The 25,782-nt window shown below is 50.8% G+C and overlaps 1 protein-coding gene across 1 annotated transcript in view; it reads right to left on the reverse strand.

Annotated features, from left to right (window-relative positions):
- The window catches only part of LOC132390208 (histone deacetylase 6-like), a gene marked incomplete at its 5' end in the record, with an annotated part of 144,307 nt that extends 127,282 nt beyond the window's left edge, over positions 1–17,025 (reverse strand). Inside the window, 2 exons of the mRNA XM_059962809.1 lie at positions 14,651–14,716; positions 16,899–17,025. Of these exons, the coding sequence (XP_059818792.1) occupies positions 14,651–14,716; positions 16,899–17,025 (193 nt within the window). The remainder of the gene's footprint in view (positions 1–14,650; positions 14,717–16,898) is intronic.
- Between the last annotated feature and the right edge of the window lie 8,757 nt (positions 17,026–25,782).

Consider the following 25,782-nt stretch of genomic DNA (forward strand, 5'->3'; position numbering starts at 1 on the left):
CCTATAGTGGGGCAGTCTAGAACCAGAGGGCACAGATAGAGTGGATGTGGAGAGGATGTTTCCTACAGTGGGGCAGTCTAGAACCTGAGGGCACAGATAGAGTGGATGTGGAGAGGATGTTTCCTATGGTGGGGCAGTCTAGGACCAGAGTACACAGATAGAGTGGATGTGGAGAGGATGTTTCCTATGGTGGGGGAGTCTAGGACCGGAGGACACAGATAGAGCAGATGTGGATAGGATGTTTCCTAGACTGGGGCAGTCAGGAGCAAAGGAGACAGACAGAGTGGATGTGGAGGGGATGTTTCCGATAGTGGGGGAGTCTAGGACCAGAGGACACAGATAGAGTGGGTGTGGAGAGGATGTTTCCTATAGTGGGGCATTCTAGGACCAGTGGACATAGATAGAGTAGCTGTGGAGAGGATGTTTCCTATGGTTGGGCAGTCTAGGACCAGAGGGCACAGATAGAGTGGATGTGGAAAGGATGTTTGCTATGGTGGGGAAGTCTAGGACCAGAGGACACAGGTAGAGTGGATGTGGAGAGGATGTTTCCTACAGTGGGGCAGTCTAGAACCTGAGGGCACAGATAGAGTGGATGTGGAGAGGATGTTTCCTATGGTGGGGCAGTCTAGGACCAGAGTACACAGATAGAGTGGATGTGGAGAGGATGATTCCTATGGTGCGGCAGTCTAGGACCAGAGGACACAGATAGAGTGGATGTGGAGAGGATGTTTCCTATGGTGGGGGAGTCTAGGACCGGAGGACACAGATAGAGCAGATGTGGATAGGATGTTTCCTAGACTGGGGCAGTCAGGAGCAAAGGAGACAGATAGAGTGGATGTGGAGGGGATGTTTCCGATAGTGGGGGAGTCTAGGACCAGAGGACACAGATAGAGTGGGTGTGGAGAGGATGTTTCCTACAGTGGGGCATTCTAGGACCAGAGGACACAGATAGAGACGATGTGGAGAGGATGTTTCCTACAGTGGGGCAGTCTAGAACCTGAGGGCACAGATAGAGTGGATGTGGAGAGGCTGTTTCCTATAGTGCGGCAGTCAAGGAACAGAGTACACAGATAGATTGGATGTGGAGAAGATGTTTCCTATAGTGGGGCAGTCAGAGCAGAGGACACAGATAGAGTGGATGTGGAGAGTAAGTTTCCTATAGTGGGGGAGTCTAGGATCAGAGGACACAGATAAAGAGGATGTGGAGAGGATGTTTCCTATAGTGGGGCATTCAAGGACCAGTGGACACAGATAGAGTAGATGTGGAGAGGATGTTTCCTAAGGTTGGGCAGTCTAGGACCAGTGGGCACAGATAGAGTGGATGTGGAAAGGATGTTTGCTATGGTGGGGAACTCTAGGACCAGAGGACACAGGTAGAGTGGATGTGGAGAGGATGTTTCCTATAGTGGGGCAGTCTAGAAAGAGAGGGCACAGATAGAGTGGATGTGGAGAGGATGTTTCCTATAGTGGGGCAGTCTAGGACCAGAGGGCACAGAGAGAGTGGATGTGGAGAGGATGTTTCCTACAGTGGGGCAGTCTAGGATCTGAGGGCACAGATAGAGTGGATGTGGAGAGGATGTTTCCTACGGTGGGGCAGTCTAGGACCAGAGGACGCAGATGGAGTGGAGGTGGAGAGGATGTTTCCTATAGTGGGGCAGTCTAGGACCAGAGGGCACAGATAGAGTGGATGTGGAGAGGATGTTTCGTATGGTGGGGCAGTCTAGGACCAGAGGACACAGAGAGAGTGGATGTGGAGAGGATGTTTCCTATAGTGGGGCAGTCAAGGAACAGAGGACACAGATAGAGTGGATGTGGAGTGGAAGTTTCCTATGTTGGGGGAGTCTAGGTCCAGAGTATACAAATAGAGTGGATGTGGAGAGGATGATTCCTATAGTGGGGCAGTCTAGGACCAGAGGACACAGATAGAGTAGATGTGGAGAGGATGTTTCCTAAAGTGGGGCAGTCAGGAGCAAAGGACACAGATAGAGTGGATGTGGAGAGGATGTTTCCTATGGTGGGGGAGTCTAGGACCGGAGGACACAGATAGAGTGGGTGTGGAGAGGATGTTTCCTACAGTGGGGCATTCTAGGACCAGAGGGCACAGATAGAGTGGATGTGGAGAGGATGTTTCCTACAGTGGGGCAGTCTCGGACCTGAGGGCACAGATAGAGTGGATGTAGAGAGGATGTTTCCTATAGTGGGGCAGTCTAGGACTGGAGGACACAGATAGATTGGATGTGGAGAGGATGTGTCCTACATTAGGGCAGTCTAGGAACACAGCTAGAGTGGATGTGGAGACGATGTTTCCTATAGTGGGGGAGTCTAGGACCACAGATAGAGCGGATTGGAGAGGAAGTTTCCTATGGTGGGGCAGTCTAGGAACAGAGGATACAGATAGAGTGGATGTGGAGAGGATGTTTCCTATAGTGGAGCAGTCTAGGAACAGTGGACACAGATAGAGTGGATGTGGAGGGGATGTTTCGTATAGTGGGGGAGTCTAGGATCAGAGGAGAAAGATAGAGTGGATGTGGAGAGTACGTTACCCATAGTGGGGGAGTCTCGGATCAGAGGACACATTGAGAGAGGATGTGGAGAGGATGTTTCCTATAGTGGGGCATTCTAGGATCAGTGGACACAGATAGAGTAGATGTGGAGAGGATGTTTGCTATGGTTGGGCAGTCTAGGACCAGAGGGCTCAGAGAGAGTGGATGTGGAGAGGACGTTTCCTACAGTGGGGCAGTCTAGGACCTGAGGGCACAGATAGAGTGGATGTGGAGAGGATGTTTCCTACGGTGGGGCAGTCTAGGACCAGAGGACACAGATAGAGTGGAAATGGAGAGGATGTTTCATATAGTGGGGCAGTCAGAGCAGAGGACACAGATAGAGTGGATGTGGAGAGGATGTTTCGTATATTGGGGGAGTCTAGGATCTGAGGACACAGATAGAGTGGATGTGGAGAGTAAGTTTCCTATAGAGGGGGAGTCTATGATCATACGACACAGATAAGAGTGGATGTGGAGAGGATGTTTCCTATAGTGGGGCAGTCTAGGAACAGAGGACACAGATAGAGTGGATGTGGAAAGGACGTTTCCTATGCTGGGGGTGTCTAGGACCAGAGGACACAGATAGAGTGGATGTGGAGAGCATGTTTCCTATGGTGGGGGAGTCTAGGACCAGAGGACACAGATAGAGCGGATGTGGAGAGGATGTTTCCTATAGTGAGGCAGTCTAGGAACAGAGGACACAGATAGAGTGGATGTGGAGAGGAAGTTTCCTATGGCTGGGGAGTCTAGGACCAGAGGACAGAGGTAGAGTGGATGTGGAGAGGATGTTTCCTACAGTGGGGCAGTCTAGGACCTGAGGGCACAGATAGAGTAGATGTGGAGAGGATGTTTCCTAAAGTGGGGCAGTCAGGAGCAAAGGACACAGATAGAGTGGATGTGGATAGGATGTTTCCTAGGGTGGGGCACTCAGGAGCAAAGGACACAGATAGAGTGGATGCGGAGGGGATGTTTCCGATAGTGGGGGAGTCTAGGACCAGAGGACACAGATAGAGTGGGAGTGGAGAGGATGTTTCCTACAGTGGGGCATTCTAGGACCAGAGGACACAGATAGAGTGGATGTGGAAAGGACGTTTCCTATGCTGGGGGTGTCTAGGACCAGAGGACACAGATAGAGTGGATGTGGAGAGCATGTTTCCTATGGTGGGGCAGTCTATGACCAGAGGACACAGTTAGAGTGGATGTGGAGAGGAAGTTTCCTATGGTGGGGCAGTCTAGGAACAGAGGACACAGATAGAGTAGATGTGGAGAGGATGTTTCCTAGAGTGGGGCAGTCAGGAGCAAAGGACACAGATAGAGTGGATGTGGAGGGGATGTTTCTTATAGTGGGGCATTCTAGGACCAGTGGACACAGATAGAGTAGATGTGGAGAGGATGTGTGCTATGGTTGGGCAGTCTAGGACCAGAGGGCACAGATAGAGTGGATGTGGAGAGGATGTTTCCTATAGTGGGGCAGTCTAGGACCAGAGGGCACAGATAGAGTGGATGTGGAGAGGATGTTTCCTATGGTGGGGAAGTCTAGGACCAGAGGACAGAGGTAGAGTGGATGTGGAGAGGATGTTTCCTACAGTGGGGCAGTCTAGGACCTGAGGGCACAGACAGAGTAGATGTGGAGAGGATGTTTCCTAAAGTGGGGCAGTCAGGAGCAAAGGACACAGATAGAGTGGATGTGGATAGGATGTTTCCTAGGGTGGGGCACTCAGGAGCAAAGGACACAGATAGAGTGGATGCGGAGGGGATGTTTCCGATAGTGGGGGAGTCTAGGACCAGAGGACACAGATAGAGTGGGAGTGGAGAGAATGTTTCCTACAGTGGGGCATTCTAGGACCAGAGGACACAGATAGAGTAGATGTGGAGAGGATGTTTCCTATAGTAGGGCACTCTAGGTCCAGAGGGCACAGATAGAGTGGATATGGAGAGGATGTTTCCTATGGTGGGGGAGTCTAGGACCAGAGGACACAGATAGAGTAGATGTGGAGAGGATGTTTCCTAGAGTGGGGCAGTGAGGAGCAAAGGACACAGATAGAGTGGATGTGGAGAGTAAGTTACCCATAGTGGGGGAGTCTCGGATCAGAGGACACAGATAGGGAGGATGTGGAGAGGATGTTTCCTATAGTGGGGCATTCTAGGACCAGTGGACACAGATACAGTAGATGTGGAAAGGATGTTTGCTATGGTTGGGCAGTCTAGGACCAGAGGGCACAGATAGAGTAGATGTGGAGAGGATGTTTCCTAGATTGGGGCAGTCAGGAGCTAAGGACACAGATAGAGTGGATGTGGAGGGGATGTTTCCTATAGTGGGGGAGTCTCGGATCAGAGGACACAGAGAGAGAGGATGTGGAGAGGATGTTTCCTATAGTGGGGCATTCTAGGACCAGTGGACACAGATAGAGTGGATGTGGAGAGTAAGTTTCCTATAGTGGGGGAGTCTAGGATCAGAGGACACAGATAAAGAGGATGTGGAGAGGATGTTTCCTATAGTGGGGCATTCAAGGACCAGTGGACACAGATAGAGTAGATGTGGAGAGGATGTTTCCTAGAGTGGGGCAGTCAGGAGCAAAGGACACAGATAGAGTGGATGTGGAGGGGATGTTTCTTATAGTGGGGCATTCTAGGACCAGTGGACACAGATAGAGTAGATGTGGAGAGGATGTGTGCTATGGTTGGGCAGTCTAGGACCAGAGGGCACAGATAGAGTGGATGTGGAGAGGATGTTTCCTATAGTGGGGCAGTCTAGGACCAGAGGGCACAGATAGAGTGGATGTGGAGAGGATGTTTCCTATGGTGGGGAAGTCTAGGACCAGAGGACAGAGGTAGAGTGGATGTGGAGAGGATGTTTCCTACAGTGGGGCAGTCTAGGACCTGAGGGCACAGACAGAGTAGATGTGGAGAGGATGTTTCCTAAAGTGGGGCAGTCAGGAGCAAAGGACACAGATAGAGTGGATGTGGATAGGATGTTTCCTAGGGTGGGGCACTCAGGAGCAAAGGACACAGATAGAGTGGATGCGGAGGGGATGTTTCCGATAGTGGGGGAGTCTAGGACCAGAGGACACAGATAGAGTGGGAGTGGAGAGAATGTTTCCTACAGTGGGGCATTCTAGGACCAGAGGACACAGATAGAGTAGATGTGGAGAGGATGTTTCCTATAGTAGGGCACTCTAGGACCAGAGGGCACAGATAGAGTGGATATGGAGAGGATGTTTCCTATGGTGGGGGAGTCTAGGACCAGAGGACACAGATAGAGTAGATGTGGAGAGGATGTTTCCTAGAGTGGGGCAGTGAGGAGCAAAGGACACAGATAGAGTGGATGTGGAGAGTAAGTTACCCATAGTGGGGGAGTCTCGGATCAGAGGACACAGATAGGGAGGATGTGGAGAGGATGTTTCCTATAGTGGGGCATTCTAGGACCAGTGGACACAGATACAGTAGATGTGGAAAGGATGTTTGCTATGGTTGGGCAGTCTAGGACCAGAGGGCACAGATAGAGTAGATGTGGCGAGGATGTTTCCTAGATTGGGGCAGTCAGGAGCTAAGGACACAGATAGAGTGGATGTGGAGGGGATGTTTCCTATAGTGGGGGAGTCTAGGATCAGAGGAGACAGATAGAGTGGATGTGGAGAGTACGTTACCCATAGTGGGGGAGTCTCGGATCAGAGGACACAGAGAGAGAGGATGTGGAGAGGATGTTTCCTATAGTGGGGCATTCTAGGACCAGTGGACACAGATAGAGTGGATGTGGAGAGTAAGTTTCCTATAGTGGGGGAGTCTAGGATCAGAGGACACAGATAAAGAGGATGTGGAGAGGATGTTTCCTATAGTGGGGCATTCAAGGACCAGTGGACACAGATAGAGTAGATGTGGAGAGGATGTTTCCTAAGGTTGGGCAGTCTAGGACCAGTGGGCACAGATAGAGTGGATGTGGAAAGGATGTTCGCTATGGTGGGGAACTCTAGGACCAGAGGACACAGGTAGAGTGGATGTGGAGAGGATGTTTCCTATAGTGGGGCAGTCTAGAAAGAGAGGGCACAGATAGAGTGGATGTGGAGAGGATGTTTCCTATAGTGGGGCAGTCTAGGACCAGAGGGCACAGAGAGAGTGGATGTGGAGAGGATGTTTCCTACAGTGGGGCAGTCTAGGACCTGAGGGCACAGATAGAGTGGATGTGGAGAGGATGTTTCCTACGGTGGGGCAGTCTAGGACCAGAGGACGCAGATAGAGTGGAGGTGGAGAGGATGTTTCCTATAGTGGGGCAGTCTAGGACCAGAGGGCACAGATAGAGTGGATGTGGAGAGGATGTTTCGTATGGTGGGGCAGTCTAGGACCAGAGGACACAGAGAGAGTGGATGTGGAGAGGATGTTTCCTATAGTGGGGCAGTCAAGGAACAGAGGACACAGATAGAGTGGATGTGGAGTGGAAGTTTCCTATGTTGGGGGAGTCTAGGTCCAGAGTATACAAATAGAGTGGATGTGGAGAGGATGATTCCTATAGTGGGGCAGTCTAGGACCAGAGGACACAGATAGAGTAGATGTGGAGAGGATGTTTCCTAAAGTGGGGCAGTCAGGAGCAAAGGAGACAGATAGAGTGGATGTGGAGAGGATGTTTCCTATGGTGGGGGAGTCTAGGACCGGAGGACACAGATAGAGTGGGTGTGGAGAGGATGTTTCCTACAGTGGGGCATTCTAGGACCAGAGGACACAGATAGAGTAGATGTGGAGAGGATGTTTCCTATAGTGGGGCACTCTAGGACCAGAGGGCACAGATAGAGTGGACGTGGAGAGGATGTTTCCTATGGTGGGGGAGTCTAGGACCGGAGGACACAGATAGAGTAGATGTGGAGAGGATGTTTCCTAGAGTGGGGCAGTCAGGAGCAAAGGACACAGATAGAGTGGATGTGGAGAGTAAGTTACCCATAGTGGGGCATTCTAGGACCAGAGGGCACAGATAGAGTGGATGTGGAGAGGATGTTTCCTATGGTGGGGGAGTCTAGGACCGGAGGACACAGATAGAGTAGATGTGGAGTGGAAGTTTCCTATGATGGGGGAGTCTAGGACCAGAGGGCACAGATAGAGTGGATGTGGAGAGGATGTTTCCTACAGTGGGGCAGTCTCGGAACAGAGGACACAGCTAGAGTGGATGTGGAGACGATGTTTCCTATAGTGGGGGAGTCTAGGACCAGAGGATACAGATAGAGTGGATGTGGAGAAGATGTTTCCTATAGTGGGGCAGTCTAGGAACAGAGGACACAGATAGAGTGGATGTGGAGAGGATGTTTCCTATAGTGGGGGAGTCTAGGACCAGAGGATACAGATAGAGTGGATGTGGAGAAGATGTTTCCTATAGTGGGGCAGTCTAGGAACAGAGGACACAGATAGAGTGGATCTGGAGAGGATGTTTCCGATAGTGGGGGAGTCTAGGACCGGAGGACACAGATAGAGTAGATGTGGAGAGGATGTTTCCTAGAGTGGGGCAGTCAGGAGCAAAGGACACAGATAGAGTGGATGTGGAGGGGATGTTTCTTATAGTGGGGCATTCTAGGACCAGTGGACACAGATAGAGTAGATGTGGAGAGGATGTGTGCTATGGTTGGGCAGTCTAGGACCAGAGGGCACAGATAGAGTGGATGTGGAGAGGATGTTTCCTATGGTGGGGAAGTCTAGGACCAGAGGACAGAGGTAGAGTGGATGTGGAGAGGATGTTTCCTACAGTGGGGCAGTCTAGGACCTGAGGGCACAGATAGAGTAGATGTGGAGAGGATGTTTCCTAAAGTGGGGCAGTCAGGAGCAAAGGACACAGATAGAGTGCATGTGGATAGGATGTTTCCTAGGGTGGGGCACTCTAGAGCAAAGGACACAGATAGAGTGGATGCGGAGGGGATGTTTCCGATAGTGGGGGAGTCTAGGACCAGAGGACACAGATAGAGTGGGAGTGGAGAGGATGTTTCCTACAGTGGGGCATTCTAGGACCAGAGGACACAGATAGAGTAGATGTGGAGAGGATGTTTCCTATAGTAGGGCACTCTAGGACCAGAGGGCACAGATAGAGTGGATATGGAGAGGATGTTTCCTATGGTGGGGGAGTCTAGGACCAGAGGACACAGATAGAGTAGATGTGGAGAGGATGTTTCCTAGAGTGGGGCAGTCAGGAGCAAAGGACACAGATAGAGTGGATGTGGAGAGTAAGTTACCCATAGTGGGGGAGTCTCGGATCAGAGGACACAGATAGGGAGGATGTGGAGAGGATGTTTCCTATAGTGGGGCATTCTAGGACCAGTGGACACAGATACAGTAGATGTGGAAAGGATGTTTGCTATGGTTGGGCAGTCTAGGACCAGAGGGCACAGATAGAGTAGATGTGGAGAGGATGTTTCCTAGATTGGGGCAGTCAGGAGCTAAGGACACAGATAGAGTGGATGTGGAGGGGATGTTTCCTATAGTGGGGGAGTCTAGGATCAGAGGAGACAGATAGAGTGGATGTGGAGAGTACGTTACCCATAGTGGGGGAGTCTCGGATCAGAGGACACAGAGAGAGAGGATGTGGAGAGGATGTTTCCTATAGTGGGGCATTCTAGGACCAGTGGACACAGATAGAGTAGATGTGGAGAGGATGTTTGCTATGGTGGGGCAGTCTAGGACCAGAGAACACAGAGAGAGTGGATGTGGAGAGGATGTTTCCTATAGTGGGGCAGTCAAGGAACAGAGGACACAGATAGAGTGGATGTGGAGTGGAAGTTTCCTATGGTGGGGGAGTCTAGGACCAGAGTACACAGATAGAGTGGATGTGGAGAGGATGATTCCTATGGTGGGGCAGTCTAGGACCAGAGGACACAGATAGAGTGGATGTGGACAGGACGTTTCCTGTTGTGGGGGGAGTCTGGGACCAGAGGACACAGATAGAGTGGAAATGGAGAGGATGTTTGATATAGTGGGGCAGTCAGAGCAGAGGACACAGATAGAGTGGATGTGGAGAGTAAGTTTCCTATAGTGGGGGAGTCTAGGATCAGAGGACATAGATAGAGTAGATGTGGAGAGGATGTTTCCTAAGTTTGGGCAGTCTAGGACCAGTGGGCACAGATAGAGTGGATGTGGAAAGGATGTTCGCTATGGTGGGGAACTCTAGGACCAGAGGACACAGGTAGAGTGGATGTGGAGAGGATGTTTCCTATAGTGGGGCAGTCTAGAAAGAGAGGGCACAGATAGAGTGGATGTGGAGAGGATGTTTCCTATAGTGGGGCAGTCTAGGACCAGAGGACGCAGATAGAGTGGAGGTGGAGAGGATGTTTCCTATAGTGGGGCAGTCTAGGACCAGAGGGCACAGATAGAGTGGATGTGGAGAGGATGTTTCCTATAGTGGGGCAGTCAAGGAACAGAGGACACAGATAGAGTGGATGTGGAGTGGAAGTTTCCTATGGTGGGGGAGTCTAGGTCCAGAGTATACAGATAGAGTGGATGTGGAGAGGATGATTCCTATAGTGGGGCAGTCTAGGACCAGAGGACACAGATAGAGTAGATGTGGAGAGGATGTTTCCTAAAGTGGGGCAGTCAGGAGCAAAGGACACAGATAGAGTGGATGTGGAGAGGATGTTTCCTATGGTGGGGGAGTCTAGGACCGGAGGACACAGATAGAGTGGGTGTGGAGAGGATGTTTCCTACAGTGGGGCATTCTAGGACCAGAGGACACAGATAGAGTAGATGTGGAGAGGATGTTTCCTATAGTGGGGCACTCTAGGACCAGAGGGCACAGATAGAGTGGACGTGGAGAGGATGTTTCCTATGGTGGGGGAGTCTAGGACCGGAGGACACAGATAGAGTAGATGTGGAGAGGATGTTTCCTAGAGTGGGGCAGTCTGGAGCAAAGGACACAGATAGAGTGGATGTGGAGAGTAAGTTACCCATAGTGGGGCATTCTAGGACCAGTGGACACAGATAGAGCAGATGTGGAGAGGATGTTTCCGATGGTTGGGCAGTCTAGTACCAGAGGGCACTGATAGAGTGGATGTGGAAAGGATGTTTGCTATGGTGGGGAAGTCTAGGACCAGAGGACACAGGTAGAGTGGATGTGGAGAGGATGTTTCCTATAGTGGGGCAGGCTAGAACCAGAGGGCACAGATAGAGTGGATGTGGAGAGGATGTTTCCTACAGTGGGGCAGTCTCGGACCTGAGGGCACAGATAGAGTGGATGTAGAGAGGATGTTTCCTATAGTGGGGCAGTCTAGGACTGGAGGACACAGATAGAGTGGATGTGGAGAGGATGTTTCCTACATTAGGGCAGTCTAGGAACACAGCTAGAGTGGATGTGGAGACGATGTTTCCTATAGTGGGGGAGTCTAGGACCACAGATAGAGCGGATTGGAGAGGAAGTTTCCTATGGTGGGGCAGTCTAGGAACAGAGTACACAGATAGATTGGATGTGGAGAGGATGTTTCCTATAGTGGGGGAGTCTAGGACCAGAGGATACAGATAGAGTGGATGTGGAGAGGATGTTTCCTATAGTGGAGCAGTCTAGGAACACAGATAGAGTGGATGTGGAGGGGATGTTTCGTATAGTGGGGGAGTCTAGGATCAGAGGAGAAAGATAGAGTGGATGTGGAGAGTACGTTACCCATAGTGGGGCATTCCAGGACCAGTGGACACAGATAGAGTAGATGTGGAGAGGATGTTTGCTATGGTTGGGCAGTCTAGGACCAGAGGGCACAGATAGAGTGGATGTGGAAAGGATGTTTCCTATGGTGGGGCAGTCTAGGACCAGAGGGCACAGATAGATTGGATGTGGAGAGGATGTTTCCTATGGTGGGGGAGTCTAGGACCAGAGGACACAGATAGAGCGGATGTGGAGAGGATGTTTCCTATAGTGAGGCAGTCTAGGAACAGAGGACACAGATAGAGTGGATGTGGAGAGGAAGTTTCCTATGGCTGGGGAGTCTAGGACCAGAGGACACATATAGAGTGGATGTGGAGAGGATGTTTCCTATAGTGGGGCAGTCTAGGAACAGAGGACACATCTCAGAATAGAAAGGTGTCCTTTCAGAACGGTGATGAGGAGGAATTTCTTTAGTCAGGCTGGAAATCTGTGGAATTCTTTGCCACAGGCGGCTGTGGAGGCCAAGTCTTTAGGTATATTGAAGGCAGAGGTTGATAGATCCTTGATTGGTCAAAGCAGGAAGAAATATGAGGAGAAGGCAGGGGACTGGGGGTGTGAAGGAGTGATGAAATGGCAGAACAGACTCAGTGGGCCAAATGGCCGAATTCTGCTCCCATATCTGACAGTGTGTATCACGGTCTGGTTCGGCAGTTCAAAAGTGCTGGAGAAGCTGCAGAGCGTAATGGACTTCAGTACTTCATGAGCACATTCCCCCCCCACCACCACCATCAGTCCTATCAACAGGAGGCACTGTCTCCTCTTTAAATATACCCAGTGACTTAGCCTCCATCTATGGCAACCAGTTTCACAGATCTCAAGTCATTCATTGTCACTTTACTACACAGATATATATAACCATAAAACGTACACAGAAATGAGACGTTCCTCCAAACTGTAAGGGTCAGAACAGATTAACCAGTGACAATTCACAGCCTGGGGGAAGAAACTGTTTCCCCTCCTGACCGTTCTTGTCTTTATGTATTAGAGTCTCCTGTCTGATGGTAGAAAGTCAAAGAGGATGCTTTCCACCACACTCTGGCTAAAGGTTAACATCCATCATCAGAGGAGATCTGCAGATGCTGGAAATCCAAGCAACACACACAAAATGCTGCAGGAACTCAGCAGGCCAGGGTATGGTCGGCATTTCGGGCCGAGACCCTTTGGCAAGACTGTAACTATCACCGGGGTTAACTTGCAGGTTGAGTTGGGGGTAAGAAAGGCAAATGCAATGTTAGCATTCACTTCGAGACGACTAGAATACAAAGGCAAGGATGGAATGCCGAGGCTTTATAATACGTTGCTCAGACAGCACTTGAAGTATTGAGATGGTTGGCTCCAGATTGCTGAGGGTCCAGAGGAGGCTCATGAGATCCTGGAAATCAGGAGTGTTTGAAGGTTCTGGGCCTATACTCGCCGGAGTTTAGAAGAATGAGAAGGAATCTCATTGAAGCCTACTGTTGGAAGGCCTGCATAGAGTGGACATGTAGAGAGAGAATATTTCCTTTAGTGGAAGGGTCCAGGACCACAGAGCACGGCCTCAGAATAGAAGGATGTCGGTTTAGAACTGAGATGAGGAGGAATTTCTTTAGTCAGAGGGTGGTGAACCTGTGGAATTCATTGACAGATGGCTGCAGAGGCCAAGTCATTGGGTGTATTCAGAGCAGAGACTGAGAAGCTATTGATTGGTCAGGGTGTCGGTGGTTTAGAGAAGAAGGCAGGAGAAAGAAGTTGAGAGGAATAATAAATCTGCCATGATGGAATGGTAGAGCAGACTTGATAGGCCATCTGGCCTAATTCATCTCCCAAGTCTTATGGTCTGCAGTGTTAACGCGTGCCTCTTGCAGACTGCCGATCAGGGCTCTGCTTTCCAGCGGTCTGTAGTGTATTGCACTCCCGCCTTCCGCCAGTTCTGAGGCTGACACCCAGTTCTCCTCCTCCCACGCCTCTCTGCACAAGCATTGCCCACATTCACAGGGAGGGTCATGGTCTCCGAAGGTGCTCTGCACCGTAGAAAGGGACAGCACAGCCACGGCCCTTTCAGCCCTCAAGTGCTTGAGCTGAACTTTTCAGAAGAACTGGAACAGCCTCCAACTGCTGAGTAAGGATGTCAAAGGCAAGTTCATTGTCTCTCACACACACACACGTCCAAGTCTGCACAGGTGCAATGAAAAACTTGCCCATTGCAGCATCAAAGGCACACAGCATCAGATACGCGCCTCGGTTAGCGCAACGCTATTACAGCTCAGGGCATTACAATCCGGAGATCAACTCCGACAGCCTTCGTAAAGAAGGCTGTACGTTCTCCCCATGACTGCGTGGGCTTCCTCCGGGCACTACAGTTTCCTCCCACAGTCTAAAAATGGACTGTTTAGTAGGTTAATTGGTCATTCTAAATTGCCCTGTGATTAGGCTAGGGTTAAGTAGGTGGGTTACAGTGCAGGCAAACAGAGTTTAGTTCCCACTGCTGCCTGTAATGAGTTTGTATGTTCTCCCTGTGGCATGTGTGTTTCCTCTGGGTACTCCGGTTTCCTCCCACAGTCTAAAGACGTACAGGTTATTAAGTTAATTGGTTGTTGCAAATTGTCCCATGATTAGGCTACGGTTTAATTGGGAGGGGGTGGTTGCAGGGCGGCATGACTGGAAGGGCCTGTTCTGTCTTGTATCTCAATAGTAAACCCTTTGAGAGTAACAAAGAGTTGCTTTTTCAGTGTGGCACAGAAGTGTAGTGGTTAGCACAACGCTTTACAGTACCTGTGACCTGGGGTTCAATTCCCACCTCTGTGGGAGGAACTTGCACACTTTCCTCCCACAGTCCAAAGACGTACAGGTTAGCGGGTTAATTAATTACTGTAAACTGTCCTGCATTTAGGCCGGGGTTAAACTGGTGGATTGCTGGGCCGTTCAGTGCTTTATCTGCAGATAACATTAAATAGACGACATTCAGAAGAAAAATAAATAAATCAAATGGTACTCAACCTTTCCCATTTTGTGTCTCATTCTGTTCTGATTTAAGTTTGACTCACAGTGTTTCTTGTGAACGTGATCAAGTTCAGAGGTTGTGGGAAGAGCTCAGAGACGTACTGTGGATGCTGCTGCACCTGAACACACACGGACTTGTGCATCTGACAATAGACTTGACAGGCAAAGGTAATAACTCAGGAAGATGCCTTGGCTAGCATGGAGGAGTCGGGCAGAAGGGCCTCTTTCCAAGTTGCATGACTCATGGTCTCCAGCGCTCCAGGGAAAGCCACGCAATTCTGTCCACCCTCTCCTTATTGGTCAAACCCTCCGACCCAGGTGGCATCCCGGTTCACCAAACCATCCAAACGCAGTGAGACCCCCTAACCCCTCTGCCCACCCTCCCTCGAGCCTTCAGCTAGAGCCCCCCCACTCACTCGCTCCGCTCCCACTAGCCTCACCCCCCCCCCCCCCCCACCGAGCCTGCACTCACCTCGTGTGCGATGGGGATCAGGATGTTGTGGAAGGCCGCGATGTAATCTGCACCTGACATGCCCGTCTGTGGAGGGAGAGAGAGAGAAATGAGGCGAGTGGTGTCAGAGATGGGGTGGAGGGCGATGAGGACAGGTGAATTAATAGTAGCTCATGCAGAACCCTCAGACTGACGACAGCAACTAAAAACTGCACGTGCTCGTCTCATGATGAGGGGCTGCGCTGAGGGAAGGCAGTGAGGGGGCAGCACCATGGTGGAGGGGGGAGAGCTGAGGAGGGAGTGTCACACTGTGGGAGGGGCGGTGAGGAGGGAGTGCCGCTCTGTGGGAGGGGTGGTGAGGAGGGAGTGCCGCTCTGTGGGAGAGAGAGTGAATCCCACTCTATTTGGAGGGGCGGTGAGGAGGGAGTGCTGCTCTGTGGGAGGGGTGGTGAGGAGGGAGTGCCGCTCTGTGGGAGGAAGAGTGAGGAGGGAGTGTCACTCTATTTGGAGGGGCGGTGAGGAGGGAGTGCCGCTCTGTGGGAGGGAGAGTGAGGAGGGAATCCCACTCTATTTGGAGGGGCGGTGAGGAGGGAGTGCCGCTCTGTGGGAGGGGTGGTGAGGAGGGAGTGCCGCTCTGTGGGAGGGAGAGTGAGGAGGGAATCCAACTCTATTTGGAGGGGCGGTGAGGAGGGAGTGCCGCTCTGTGGGAGGGGTGGTGAGGAGGGAGTGCTGCTCTGTGGGAGGGAGAGTGAGGAGGGAATCCCACTCTATTTGGAGGGGCGGTGAGGAGGGAGTGCCGCTCTGTGGGAGGGTGAGGAGGGAGTGTCACTCTATTTGGAGGGGCGGTGAGGAGGGAATCCCACTCTATTTGGAGGGGCGGTGAGGAGGGAGTGCCGCTCTGTGGGAGGGAGAGTGAGGAGGGAGTGTCACTCTATTTGGAGGGGCGGTGAGGAGGGAGTGCCGCTCTGTGGGAGGGGTGGTGAGGAGGGAGTGTCACTCTATTTGGAGGGGCGGTGAGGAGGGAGTGCCGCTCTGTGGGAGGGGTGGTGAGGAGGGAGTGCTGCTCTGTGGGAGGGAGAGTGAGGAGGGAATCCCACTCTATTTGGAGGGGCGGTGAGGAGGGAGTGCCGCTCTGTGGGAGGGGTGGTGAGGAGGGAGTGCTGCTCTATGGGAGGGTGAGGAGGGAATCCCACTCTATTTGGAGGGGCGGTGAGGAGGGAGTGCCGCTCTGTGGGAGGGAGAGTGAGGAGGGAGTGTCACTCTATTTGGAGGGGCGGTGAGGAGGGAGAGGAGGGAATGCCACTCTATTTGGAGGGGCGGTGAGGAGGGAGTGCTGCTCTGTGGGAGGGAGAGTGAGGAGGGAGTGCGGCTCTGTGGGAGGGAGAGGAGGGAGTGCCGCTCTGTGGGAGGGAGAGGAGGGAATGCCACTCTATTTGGAGGGGTGGTGAGGAGGGAGTGCTGCTCTGTGGGAGGGAGAGTGAGGAGGGAGTGCCGCTCTGTGGGAGGAAGAATGAGGAGGGAGTGCCACTCTATTTGGAGGGGCAGATACTTTTATTTGCCAGGGGAGGGGGAATCGGTGTTTGCTGCCGCTTACGTGTGGGAGGGAGGGGAGCTGGGTACTTTGGAGTTCTAACATTTAACCGGTATTCATTCCTTGGGGTCATTCCACTGATTTTCATAGATAGTTGTGTAGATAAAGCATTTCAGGATGTATGTTGTATACATTTCTCTGACATTAAGTGTACCTTTGAAATAGTACCTATGGTCCTGGGAACCGTTCCTTCACAGCTCATCCTCCTCCCTTCAAAGACAGGCAGCCCTCCCTCTCTCCCACCCACACAGTGACCATCCCCTCCCTCTCTCCCACCCACACAGTGACCATCCCCTCCCTCTCTCCCACCCACACAGTGACCATCCCCTCCCTCTCTCCCACCCACACAGTGACCATCCCCTCCCTCTCTCCCACCCACACAGTGCCCATCCCCTCCCTCTCTCCCACCCACACAGTGACCATCCCCTCCCTCTCTCCCACCCACACAGTGACCATCCCCTCCCTCTCTCCCACCCACACAGTGACCATCCCCTCCCTCTCTCCCACCCACACAGTGACCATCCCCTCCCTCTCTCCCACCCACACAGTGACCATCCCCTCCCTCTCTCCCACCCACACAGTGACCATCCCCTCCCTCTCCCCCACCCACACACAGACTCACCTCCGTCCCACCCACCATTGCTGCCTACCCACCCCACCCCCAGCCACAAAACTCGCCTTGTTCCAGGGCACGTTGACATTGTAGCCTCGGCCGAAGCCTCCCCCGACGGTGGTGCAGTCCGACTCCGGCAGGTGGGGCCAGAAGTCGCCGTGTTCATACCGGTGAATGGAGAAATAGAGCACACTGCAGAGCGGGGACAGAAAGTGGGGGGGGTGGGGACAAATTGGGGGGTGGTGGGGAATAAAGAGAGATAAGAGAATGACTAATGGGGAGGAAACATGAGGGGGAGTCAAGGGGTAGGGTGAGGGAACGGTTGAGGCTGAGATGGTAATGAGAGAGAATGAGGGGTAACAGAGGTACATTCAGTGGGGGATGAGGGGAGACTGAGAAGGGGGAAGATAGGTGTATAGGCACCCCACGGCCCCCCCCCCCACACACACACACACACACACACACACACACACACACTAATAACATACCAACAATTGTACTTCTTGTCAATACTGAGTACATCATTTAAACAATCTCAGTCTGTGTTCACCCCTCACTCGCCCAACTCTGGAATAATGCCTTCCACAAAAGCTATTTGAAGTCAGGTTTTCCAATCAATGAGATGAGATTAAAGGTGCAAATTGTAGAGGTGCCCTGCCCTATAAAAAAGACACACAAAGTCAGATTACTGATAGAGCCTCCCCTTATCAAGGAAAATCTGTTCATGTGCACCATGCACGATCAAATCAATTTTGAGGACCTTAGAAGAAGAATTGTGGAGATACATGAAGCTGTAAACGGCTACAAAAGCATGTCTAAAGACCGGAGTGTTCATCAGTCCAAGTAAGAGAAATTGTCTACAATGGAGGAAATTCAGTACTGTTGCTACTCTCCCTCAGAGTGGGCATTGTGCAAAGATCACACCAAGAAGGAATTGTAAAAGAACCCAAGGGTTACACCATGTTACCAAGATGCTTTACAGGAGAATATCGGGGTAGCAGTCTGTCATCAGCAGCTTAATAGAAGTTGGATGATGCAACAAGACAATGATCCAAGTCACAAGAGTAAATCAACAACAGAGTGGTTTAAAAATAAGACATTTTGGAATGGCCAAGTTGGAGCCCAGACCTGGACCCAATTGAGATGATGTGCATGACCTGAAGGCTTTTCATGTAAGGTATTCCAGAAATATCAATGAACTGAAACAGTATTATATGGAGGAATGGTCTAAATTTGTGTTATTTGTGTTAGTCTACTATTGAAAATTAGATGACGATCAGACCACATTTTATGAGTGATGAATGAAGAAATCAAGGTTCACAAACAGGGTTCACAAACTTTTTCTTGCATCTGTGGGTGGTGCGGTCACTCAAGTCGCGTATGATGTTCTCCCAAGGGGGTATCCCCTAAATGGAGAACACACGTATGCAACTGGGGACTCTTCATTGCTGCATCCTTCCTCCCTTGTGATGTGGACAGCTTCACTGTTGAGTCTTTGGTGGGACTGCTCTTTCTATGGATCCTTCTCCCTTGATCTTACTGGCAGGAGTGACCCCACCAGGAGCCCAGGTCCAAAAGACATCGCTCTCGGGATGCCAGGGACTCTCAATCCTCCCCAGAACGATGAGGTGACGATCCTTGGAGAAGGGTCAGCGGATGTACCACCGGGCACCAGGGGCAGTTTCTACCTTGCTGTTATAAAACTACTGAACTGTCCCACCATGTGATAAGATGGACTCTTGACACCAGAACCTCATTGTGGCTCCTGTCTGAACTGCAATTTCTGCAAAACTTTATTCTGCTTTTCTTGTACTATCTCAGTGTGCAGAGATTTGTGTCTCAGTATTTGTGACGATAACAAACCGAAGAAAGACACACACATCAACACACTCGCAAAAAGACACACACCTCCTCACAACTAAACTGAGTGGGCAGGTTGGAGACTGAGGGTGGGACGAGGCACACGCTGATAGTGTAGAAGAGGGCCCGGACGGATTTCGGGAAAGAGAGGGGAGGGGAATTTCTGGGCGAAAGAGTGAATCGCGTGGGAAATAGGGAACAAGACCACTAAGGATACTGACAAACGTCATGAGAACAGGGACACTGGGATTAAACTTAATGACAGTCTGTTGAAAAGGAGTGGAATTAGTTTGAGTAGTGGTGAAGGGGGGAATTAGACTGTGTAAGGGTGAAGGGGATTACGCAGGGGTAAAGGGGGATTAGACTGTGTAAGGGTGAAGGGGGGACTATACTGTGTAAGGGTGAATAATGGGGAATTAGACTGTGTAAGGGTGAATAATGGAAAATTAGACTGTGTAAGGGTCAAGGGGGGACTATACTGTGTAAGGGTGAATAGGGAATTAGACTGTGTAAGGGTGAATGGGGAATTAGACTGTAAGGGTGAAGGGGAGAATGGATTACGCAGGGTAAAGGGGGGATTAGACTGTAAGGGTGATGGGGGGATTATACTGTGCAAGGGAGAGTGAGGGATTAGACTGTGTAAGGGTGAGGGGGGATTAGACTGTGTAAGGGTGAGGGGGGATTAGACTGTGTAAGGGTGAATGGAGAATTAGACTGTGTAAGGGTGAAGGGTGGAATTAGACTGTGTAGTAGTGAAGAGGGGGATTAGACTGTGTAAGGGTGAAGGGGGGATTAGACTGTGTAAGGGTGAAGGGGGATTAAACTGTGTAAGGGTGAAGGGGGGATTAGACTGTGTAAGGGTGAAGGGGGATTAGATTGTGTAAGGGTGAAGGGGGATTAGTCTGTGTAAGGGTGAAGGTGGGATTGGACTGTGTAAGGGTGAAGGGCGGATTAGACTGTGTAAGCGTGAAGCGGGGATTAGACTGTGCAAGGGTTAAGCGGGGATTAGACTGTGTAGTGGTGAAGGGGGATTAGACTGCGTAGTGGTGAATGGGGGGATTAGACTGTAAGGGTGAGTGAGGGATTAGACTGTGTAAGGGAGAAGGGCGGATTAGACTGTGTAACGGTGAAGGGGGCATTAGACTGTGTAAGGGTGAGGGGGGATTAGACTGTGTAAGGGTGAAGGGTGGAATTAGACAGTATAAGCGTGAATGCGGGATCAGTGTGTAAGGGTGAGTGAGGGATTAGACTGTGTAAGGGTGAAGGGGGGATTAGACTGTGTAAGGGTGAGTGAGGGATTAGACAGTAAGGGTGAGTGAGCGATTAGACTGTGTAAGGGAGAAGGGGGGGATTAGACTGTGTAAGGGTGAGTGAGGGATTAGACTCTGTAAGGGTGAGTGAGGGATTGGACTGCATAATGGTGAAGTGGGGATTAGACTGTGTAAGGGTGAAGGAGGGATTAGTCTGTGTAAGGGTGAAGGGGGGATTAGACTATGTAGTAGTGAAGGTGGGATTAGACTGTGTAAGGGTGAAGGGGGGATTAGACTGTGTAAGGGTGACAGGGGGATTTGAGTAAGGGTGAAGGTGGATTAGACTGTGTAAGGGAGAATGTAGGGATTAGACTGTGTAAGGGTGAAGGGGGGATTAGACTGCGTAAGGGTGAAGGGGGATTAGACTGTATAAGGGTGAAGGGGCATTAGACTGTGTAAGGGTGAAGGGAGGATCAGACTGTGTAATAGTGAATGGGGAACTAGACTGTGTAGTGGTGAAGGGGGATTAGACTGCGTAGTGGTGAATGGGGGGATTAGACTGTAAGGGTGAGTGAGGGATTAGACTGTGTAAGGGAGAAGGGGGGATTAGACTGTGTAACGGTGAAGGGGGGATTAGACTGTGTAAGGGTGAAGGGGGGATTAGACTGTGTAAGGGTGAGTGAGGGATTGGACTGTGTAATGGTGAAGGGGGGATTAGACTGTGTAAGGGTGAGGGGGGATTAGACTGTGTAAGGGTGAAGGGTGGAATTAGACAGTATAAGCGTGAATGCGGGATTAGACTGTGTAAGGGTGAGTGAGGGATTAAACTGTGTAAGGGTGAAAGGGGGGATAAGACTGAGTAAGGGTTAAGGGGGGATTAGACTGTGTAGTGGTGAAAGGGGGATTGGACTCTGTAACGGTGAATATAGGGAATAGACTGTGTAAGGGTGAAGGGGGGATCAGACTGTGTAAGGGTGAATGGGGAATTAGACTGTAAGGGTGAAGGGGAGATTGGATTACGCAGGGTAAAGGGGGTGATTAGACTGTGTAAGGGTGAAGGGGGGTGAGAGAGGGATTAGACTGTAATGGTGAAGGCGGATTAGACTGTGTAAGGGTGAGGGGGGATTAGACTGTGTAAGGGTGAGGGGGGATTGGACTCTGTAACGGTGAGGGGGATTAGACTGTGTAAAGGTGGGGGGATTTGACTGTGTAAGGGTGAAGGGGCATTAGACTGTGAAAGGATGAAAGGGGGGATTAGACTGTGTAAGTGTGAAGGGGGATTAGACTGTGTAAGAGTGAAGGTAGGGATTAGACTGTGTAAGGGTGAAGGGGGGATTGGACTGTTTAAGGCAGAAGGGGGGTGAAGGGGGATTCGACTGTGTTGGTGAAGGTCGGGATTAGACTGTGTAAGGGTGAAGGGGGGATTGGACTGTTTAAGGGAGAAGGGGGGATTAGACTGTGTAAGGGTGAGTGAGAGGATTAAACTGTGAAAGGGTGAAGGGGGGATTAGACTGAGTAACGGTGAGGGGGGATTACACTGTGTAGTGGTGAATGGGGGATTGGACTCTGTAACGGTGAGGGGGGATTAGACTGTGTAAAGGTGGGGGGATTTGACTGTGTAAGGGTGAAGGGGCATTAGACTGTGAAAGGATGAAGGGGGGATTAGACTGTGTAAGTGTGAAGGGGGATTAGACTGTGTAAGAGTGAAGGTAGGGATTAGACTGTGTAAGGGTGAAGGGGGGATTGGACTGTTTAAGGCAGAAGGGGGGATTAGACTGTGTAAGGGTGAGTGAGGGTTTAAACTGTGTAGTGGTGAATGGGGGGATTAGACTGTAAGGGTGAGTGAGGGATTAGACTGTGTAAGGGAGAAGGGGGGATTAGACTGTGTAACGGTGAAGGGGGGATTAGACTGTGTAAGGGTGAAGGGGGATTAGTCTGTGTAAGGGTGAAGGTGGGATTAGACTGTGTAAGGATGAAGGGGGGATTAGACTGTGTAAGGGTGAAGGGGGGATTAGACTGTGTAAGGGTGAAGGGGGATTAGTCTGTGTAAGGGTGAAGGTGGGATTAGACTGTGTAAGGGTGAAGGGGGGATTAGACTGCGTAAGGGTGAATGGGGGATTAGACTGTGTAAGGGTGAAGTGGGAATTAGACGGTATAAGGGTGAAGGGGGATTAGACTGTGTAAGGGTGAAGGGGGGATTAGACTGTGAAAGGGTGAAGGGGGATTAGACTGTGTAAGGGTGAAGGGGGGATTAGACTGTAAGGGTGAATGGAGTATTAGACTGTGTAAGGGTGAAGGGGGGATTAGACTGTGTAAGTGTGAAGGGGGGGACTATACTGTGTAAGGGTGAGTGAGGGATTGGACTGTGTAATGGTGAAGGGGGGATTAGACTGTGTAAGGGTGAGGGGGGATTCGACTGTGTTGGTGAAGGTAGGGATTAGACTGTGTAAGGGTGAAGGGGGGATTGGACTGTTTAAGGGAGAAGGGGGGATTAGACTGTGTAAGGGTGAGTGAGGGATTAAACTGTGAAACGGTGAAGGGGGGATTAGACTGTGTAACGGTGAGGGGGGATTACACTGTGTAGTGGTGAATGGGGGGACTGGACTCTGTAACGGTGAGGGGGGATTAGACTGTGTAAAGGTGGGGGGATTTGACTGTGTAAGGGTGAAGGGTGGAATTAGACTGTATAAGCATGAATAGGGGATTAGACTGTATAAGGGTGAAGAGGCATTAGACTGTGAAAGGATGAAGGGGGGATTAGACTGTGTAAGTGTGAAGGGGGATTAGACTGTGTAAGAGTGAAGGTAGGGATTAGACTGTGTAAGGGTGAAGGGGGGATTGGACTGTTTAAGGGAGAAGGGGGGATTAGACTGTGTAAGGGTGAGTGAGGGATTAGAAAGTATAAGCGTGAATGCGGGATTAGACTGTGTAAGGGTGAGTGAGGGATTAAACTGTGAAAGGGTGAAGGGGGGATTAGACTGAGTAACGGTGAGGGGGGATTAGACTGTGTAGTGGTGAATGGGGGGATTGGACTCTGTAACGGTGAGGGGGAATTAGACTGTGTAAGGGTGGGGGGATTTGACTGTGTAAGGGTGAATGGGGATTAGACTGTGTAAGGGTGAATGTAGGGAATAGACTGTGTAAGGGTGAATGTAGGGAATAGACTGTTTAAGGGTGAATGGGAGATTGGATTACGCAGGGTAAAGGGGGGATTAGACTGTGTAAGGGTGAAGGGGGGATTATACTGTGTAAGGGTGAGAGAGGTGGATTAGACTGTGTAATGGTGAAGGGCGGATTAGACTGTGTAAGGGTGAAGGGGGGACTATACTGTGTAAGGGTGAAGTGGGATTAGACTGTGTAAGGGTGAAGGGGCATTAGACTGTGTAAGGGTGAAGGTGGGATTAGACTGTGTAAGGGTGAAGGGGGGATTGGACTGTGTAAGTGTGAAGGGGGATTAAACTGTGTAAGGGTGAAGGGGGGATAAGACTGAGTAAGGGTTAAGGGGGGATTAAACTGTGTAGTGGTGAATGGGGGATTGGACTCTGTAACGGTGAATGTAGGGAATAGACTGTGTAAGGGTGAAGGGGGGATCAGACTGTGTAAGGGTGAAGGGGGGGACTATACTGTGTAAGGGTGAATAGGGAATTAGACTGTGTAAGGGTGAATGGGGAATTAGACTGTAAGGGTGAAGGGGAGATTGGATTACGCAGGGTAAAGGGGTGATTAGACTGTGTAAGGGTGAAGGGGGGATTATACTGTGTAAGGGTGAGAGAGGAATTAGACTGTAATGGTGAAGGGCGGATTAGACTGTATAAGGGTGAGGGGGGGATTAGACTGTGTAAGGGTGAGGGGGGATTAGACTGTGTAAGGGTGAATGGGGAATTAGACTGTGTAAGGGTGAAGGGTGGAATTAGACTGTGTAGTAGTGAAGAGAGGGATTAAACTGTGTAAGGGTGAAGGGGGGATTAGACTGTGTAAGGGTGAAGGGGGGATTAGACTGTGTAAGGGTGAAGGGGGATTAGACTGTGTAAGGGTGAAGGTGGGATTAGACTGTGTAAGGGTGAAGGGGGGATTGGACTGTGTAAGTGTGAAGGGGGATTAGACTGTAAGAGTGAAGGTAGGGATTAGACTGTGTAAGGGTGAAGGGGGGATTGGACTGTTTAAGGGAGAAGGGGGGATTAGACTGTGTAAGGGTGAGTGAGGGATTAGACTGTGCAAGGGTGAAGGGGGGATTAGCCTGTGTAAGGGTTAAGCGGGGATTAGACTGTGTAGTGGTGAAGGGGGATTAGACTGTAAGGGTGAGTGAGGGATTAGACTGTGTAAGGGAGAACGGGGGATTAGACTGTGTAACGGTGAAGGGGGGATTAGACTGTGTAAGGGTGAAGGGGGGGATTAGACTCTGTAAGGGTGAGTGAGGGATTGGACTGTGTAATGGTGAAGGGGGGATTAGACTGTGTAAGGGTGAGGGGGGATTCGACTGTGTTGGTGAAGGTCGGGATTAGACTGTGTAAGGGTGAAGGGGGGATTGGACTGTTTAAGGGAGAAGGGGGGATTAGACTGTGTAAGGGTGAGTGAGGGATTAAACTGTGAAAGGGTGAAGGGGGGATTAGACTGAGTAACGGTGAGGGGGGATTACACTGTGTAGTGGTGAATGGGGGAATTGGACTCTGTAACGGTGAGGGGGGATTAGACTGTGTAAAGGTGGGGGGATTTGACTGTGTAAGGGTGAAGGGGCATTAGACTGTGAAAGGATGAAGGGGGGATTAGACTGTGTAAGTGTGAAGGGGGATTAGACTGTGTAAGAGTGAAGGTAGGGATTAGACTGTGTAAGGGAGAAGGGGGGGATTAGACTGAGTAAGGGTGAAGGGGGATTAGACTGTGTAAGGGTGAAGGGGGGATTAGTCTGTGTAAGGGTGAAGGGGGGATTAGACTCTGTAAGGGTGAAGGGGGATTAGACTATGTAGTAGTGAAGGTGGGATTAGACTGTGTAAGGGTGAAGGGGGGATTAGACTGTGTAAGGGTGACAGGGGGATTTGAGTAAGGGTGAAGGTGGATTAGACTGTGTAAGGGAGAATGTAGGGATTAGACTGTGTAAGGGTGAAGGGGGGATTAGACTGTGTAAGGGTGAAGGGGGGATTAGTGTGCAAGGGTGAGTGCGGGATTGGACTGTGTAATGGTGAAGGGGGGATTAGACTCTGTAAGGGTGAGGGGGGATTAGACTGTGTAAGGGTGAAGGGTGGAATTAGACTGTATAAGCGTGAATAGGGGATTAGACTGTATAAGGGTGAAGGGGCATTAGACTGTGAAAGGATGAAGGGGGGATTGGACTGTGTAAGTGTGCAGGGGGATTAGACTGTGTAAGAGTGAAGGCAGGGATTAGACTGTGTAAGGGTGAAGGGGGGATTGGACTGTTTAAGGGAGAAGGGGGGATTAGACTGTGTAAGGGTGAGTGAGGGATTAGACTGTGTAAGGGTGAAGGGGGGATTAGCCTGTGTAAGGGTTAAGCGGGGATTAGACTGTGTAGTGGTGAAGGGGGATTAGACTGCGTAGTGGTGAATGGGGGGATTAGACTGTAAGGGTGAGTGAGGGATTAGACTGTGTAAGGGAGAAGGGGGGATTAGACTGTGTAACGGTGAAGGGGGGATTAGACTGTGTAAGGGTGAAAGGGGTTTAGACTGTGTAAGGGTGAGTGAGGGATTGGACTGTGTAATGGTGAAGGGGGGATTAGACTGTAAGGGTGAGGGGGGATTCGACTGTGTTGGTGAAGGTCGGGATTAGACTGTGTAAGGGTGAAGGGGGGATTGGACTGTTTAAGGGAGAAGGGGGGATTAGACTGTGT

The sequence above is a fragment of the Hypanus sabinus genome, unplaced genomic scaffold (assembly GCF_030144855.1).
Source record: "Hypanus sabinus isolate sHypSab1 unplaced genomic scaffold, sHypSab1.hap1 scaffold_803, whole genome shotgun sequence".
Taxonomy (NCBI): Eukaryota; Metazoa; Chordata; class Chondrichthyes; order Myliobatiformes; family Dasyatidae; genus Hypanus; species Hypanus sabinus.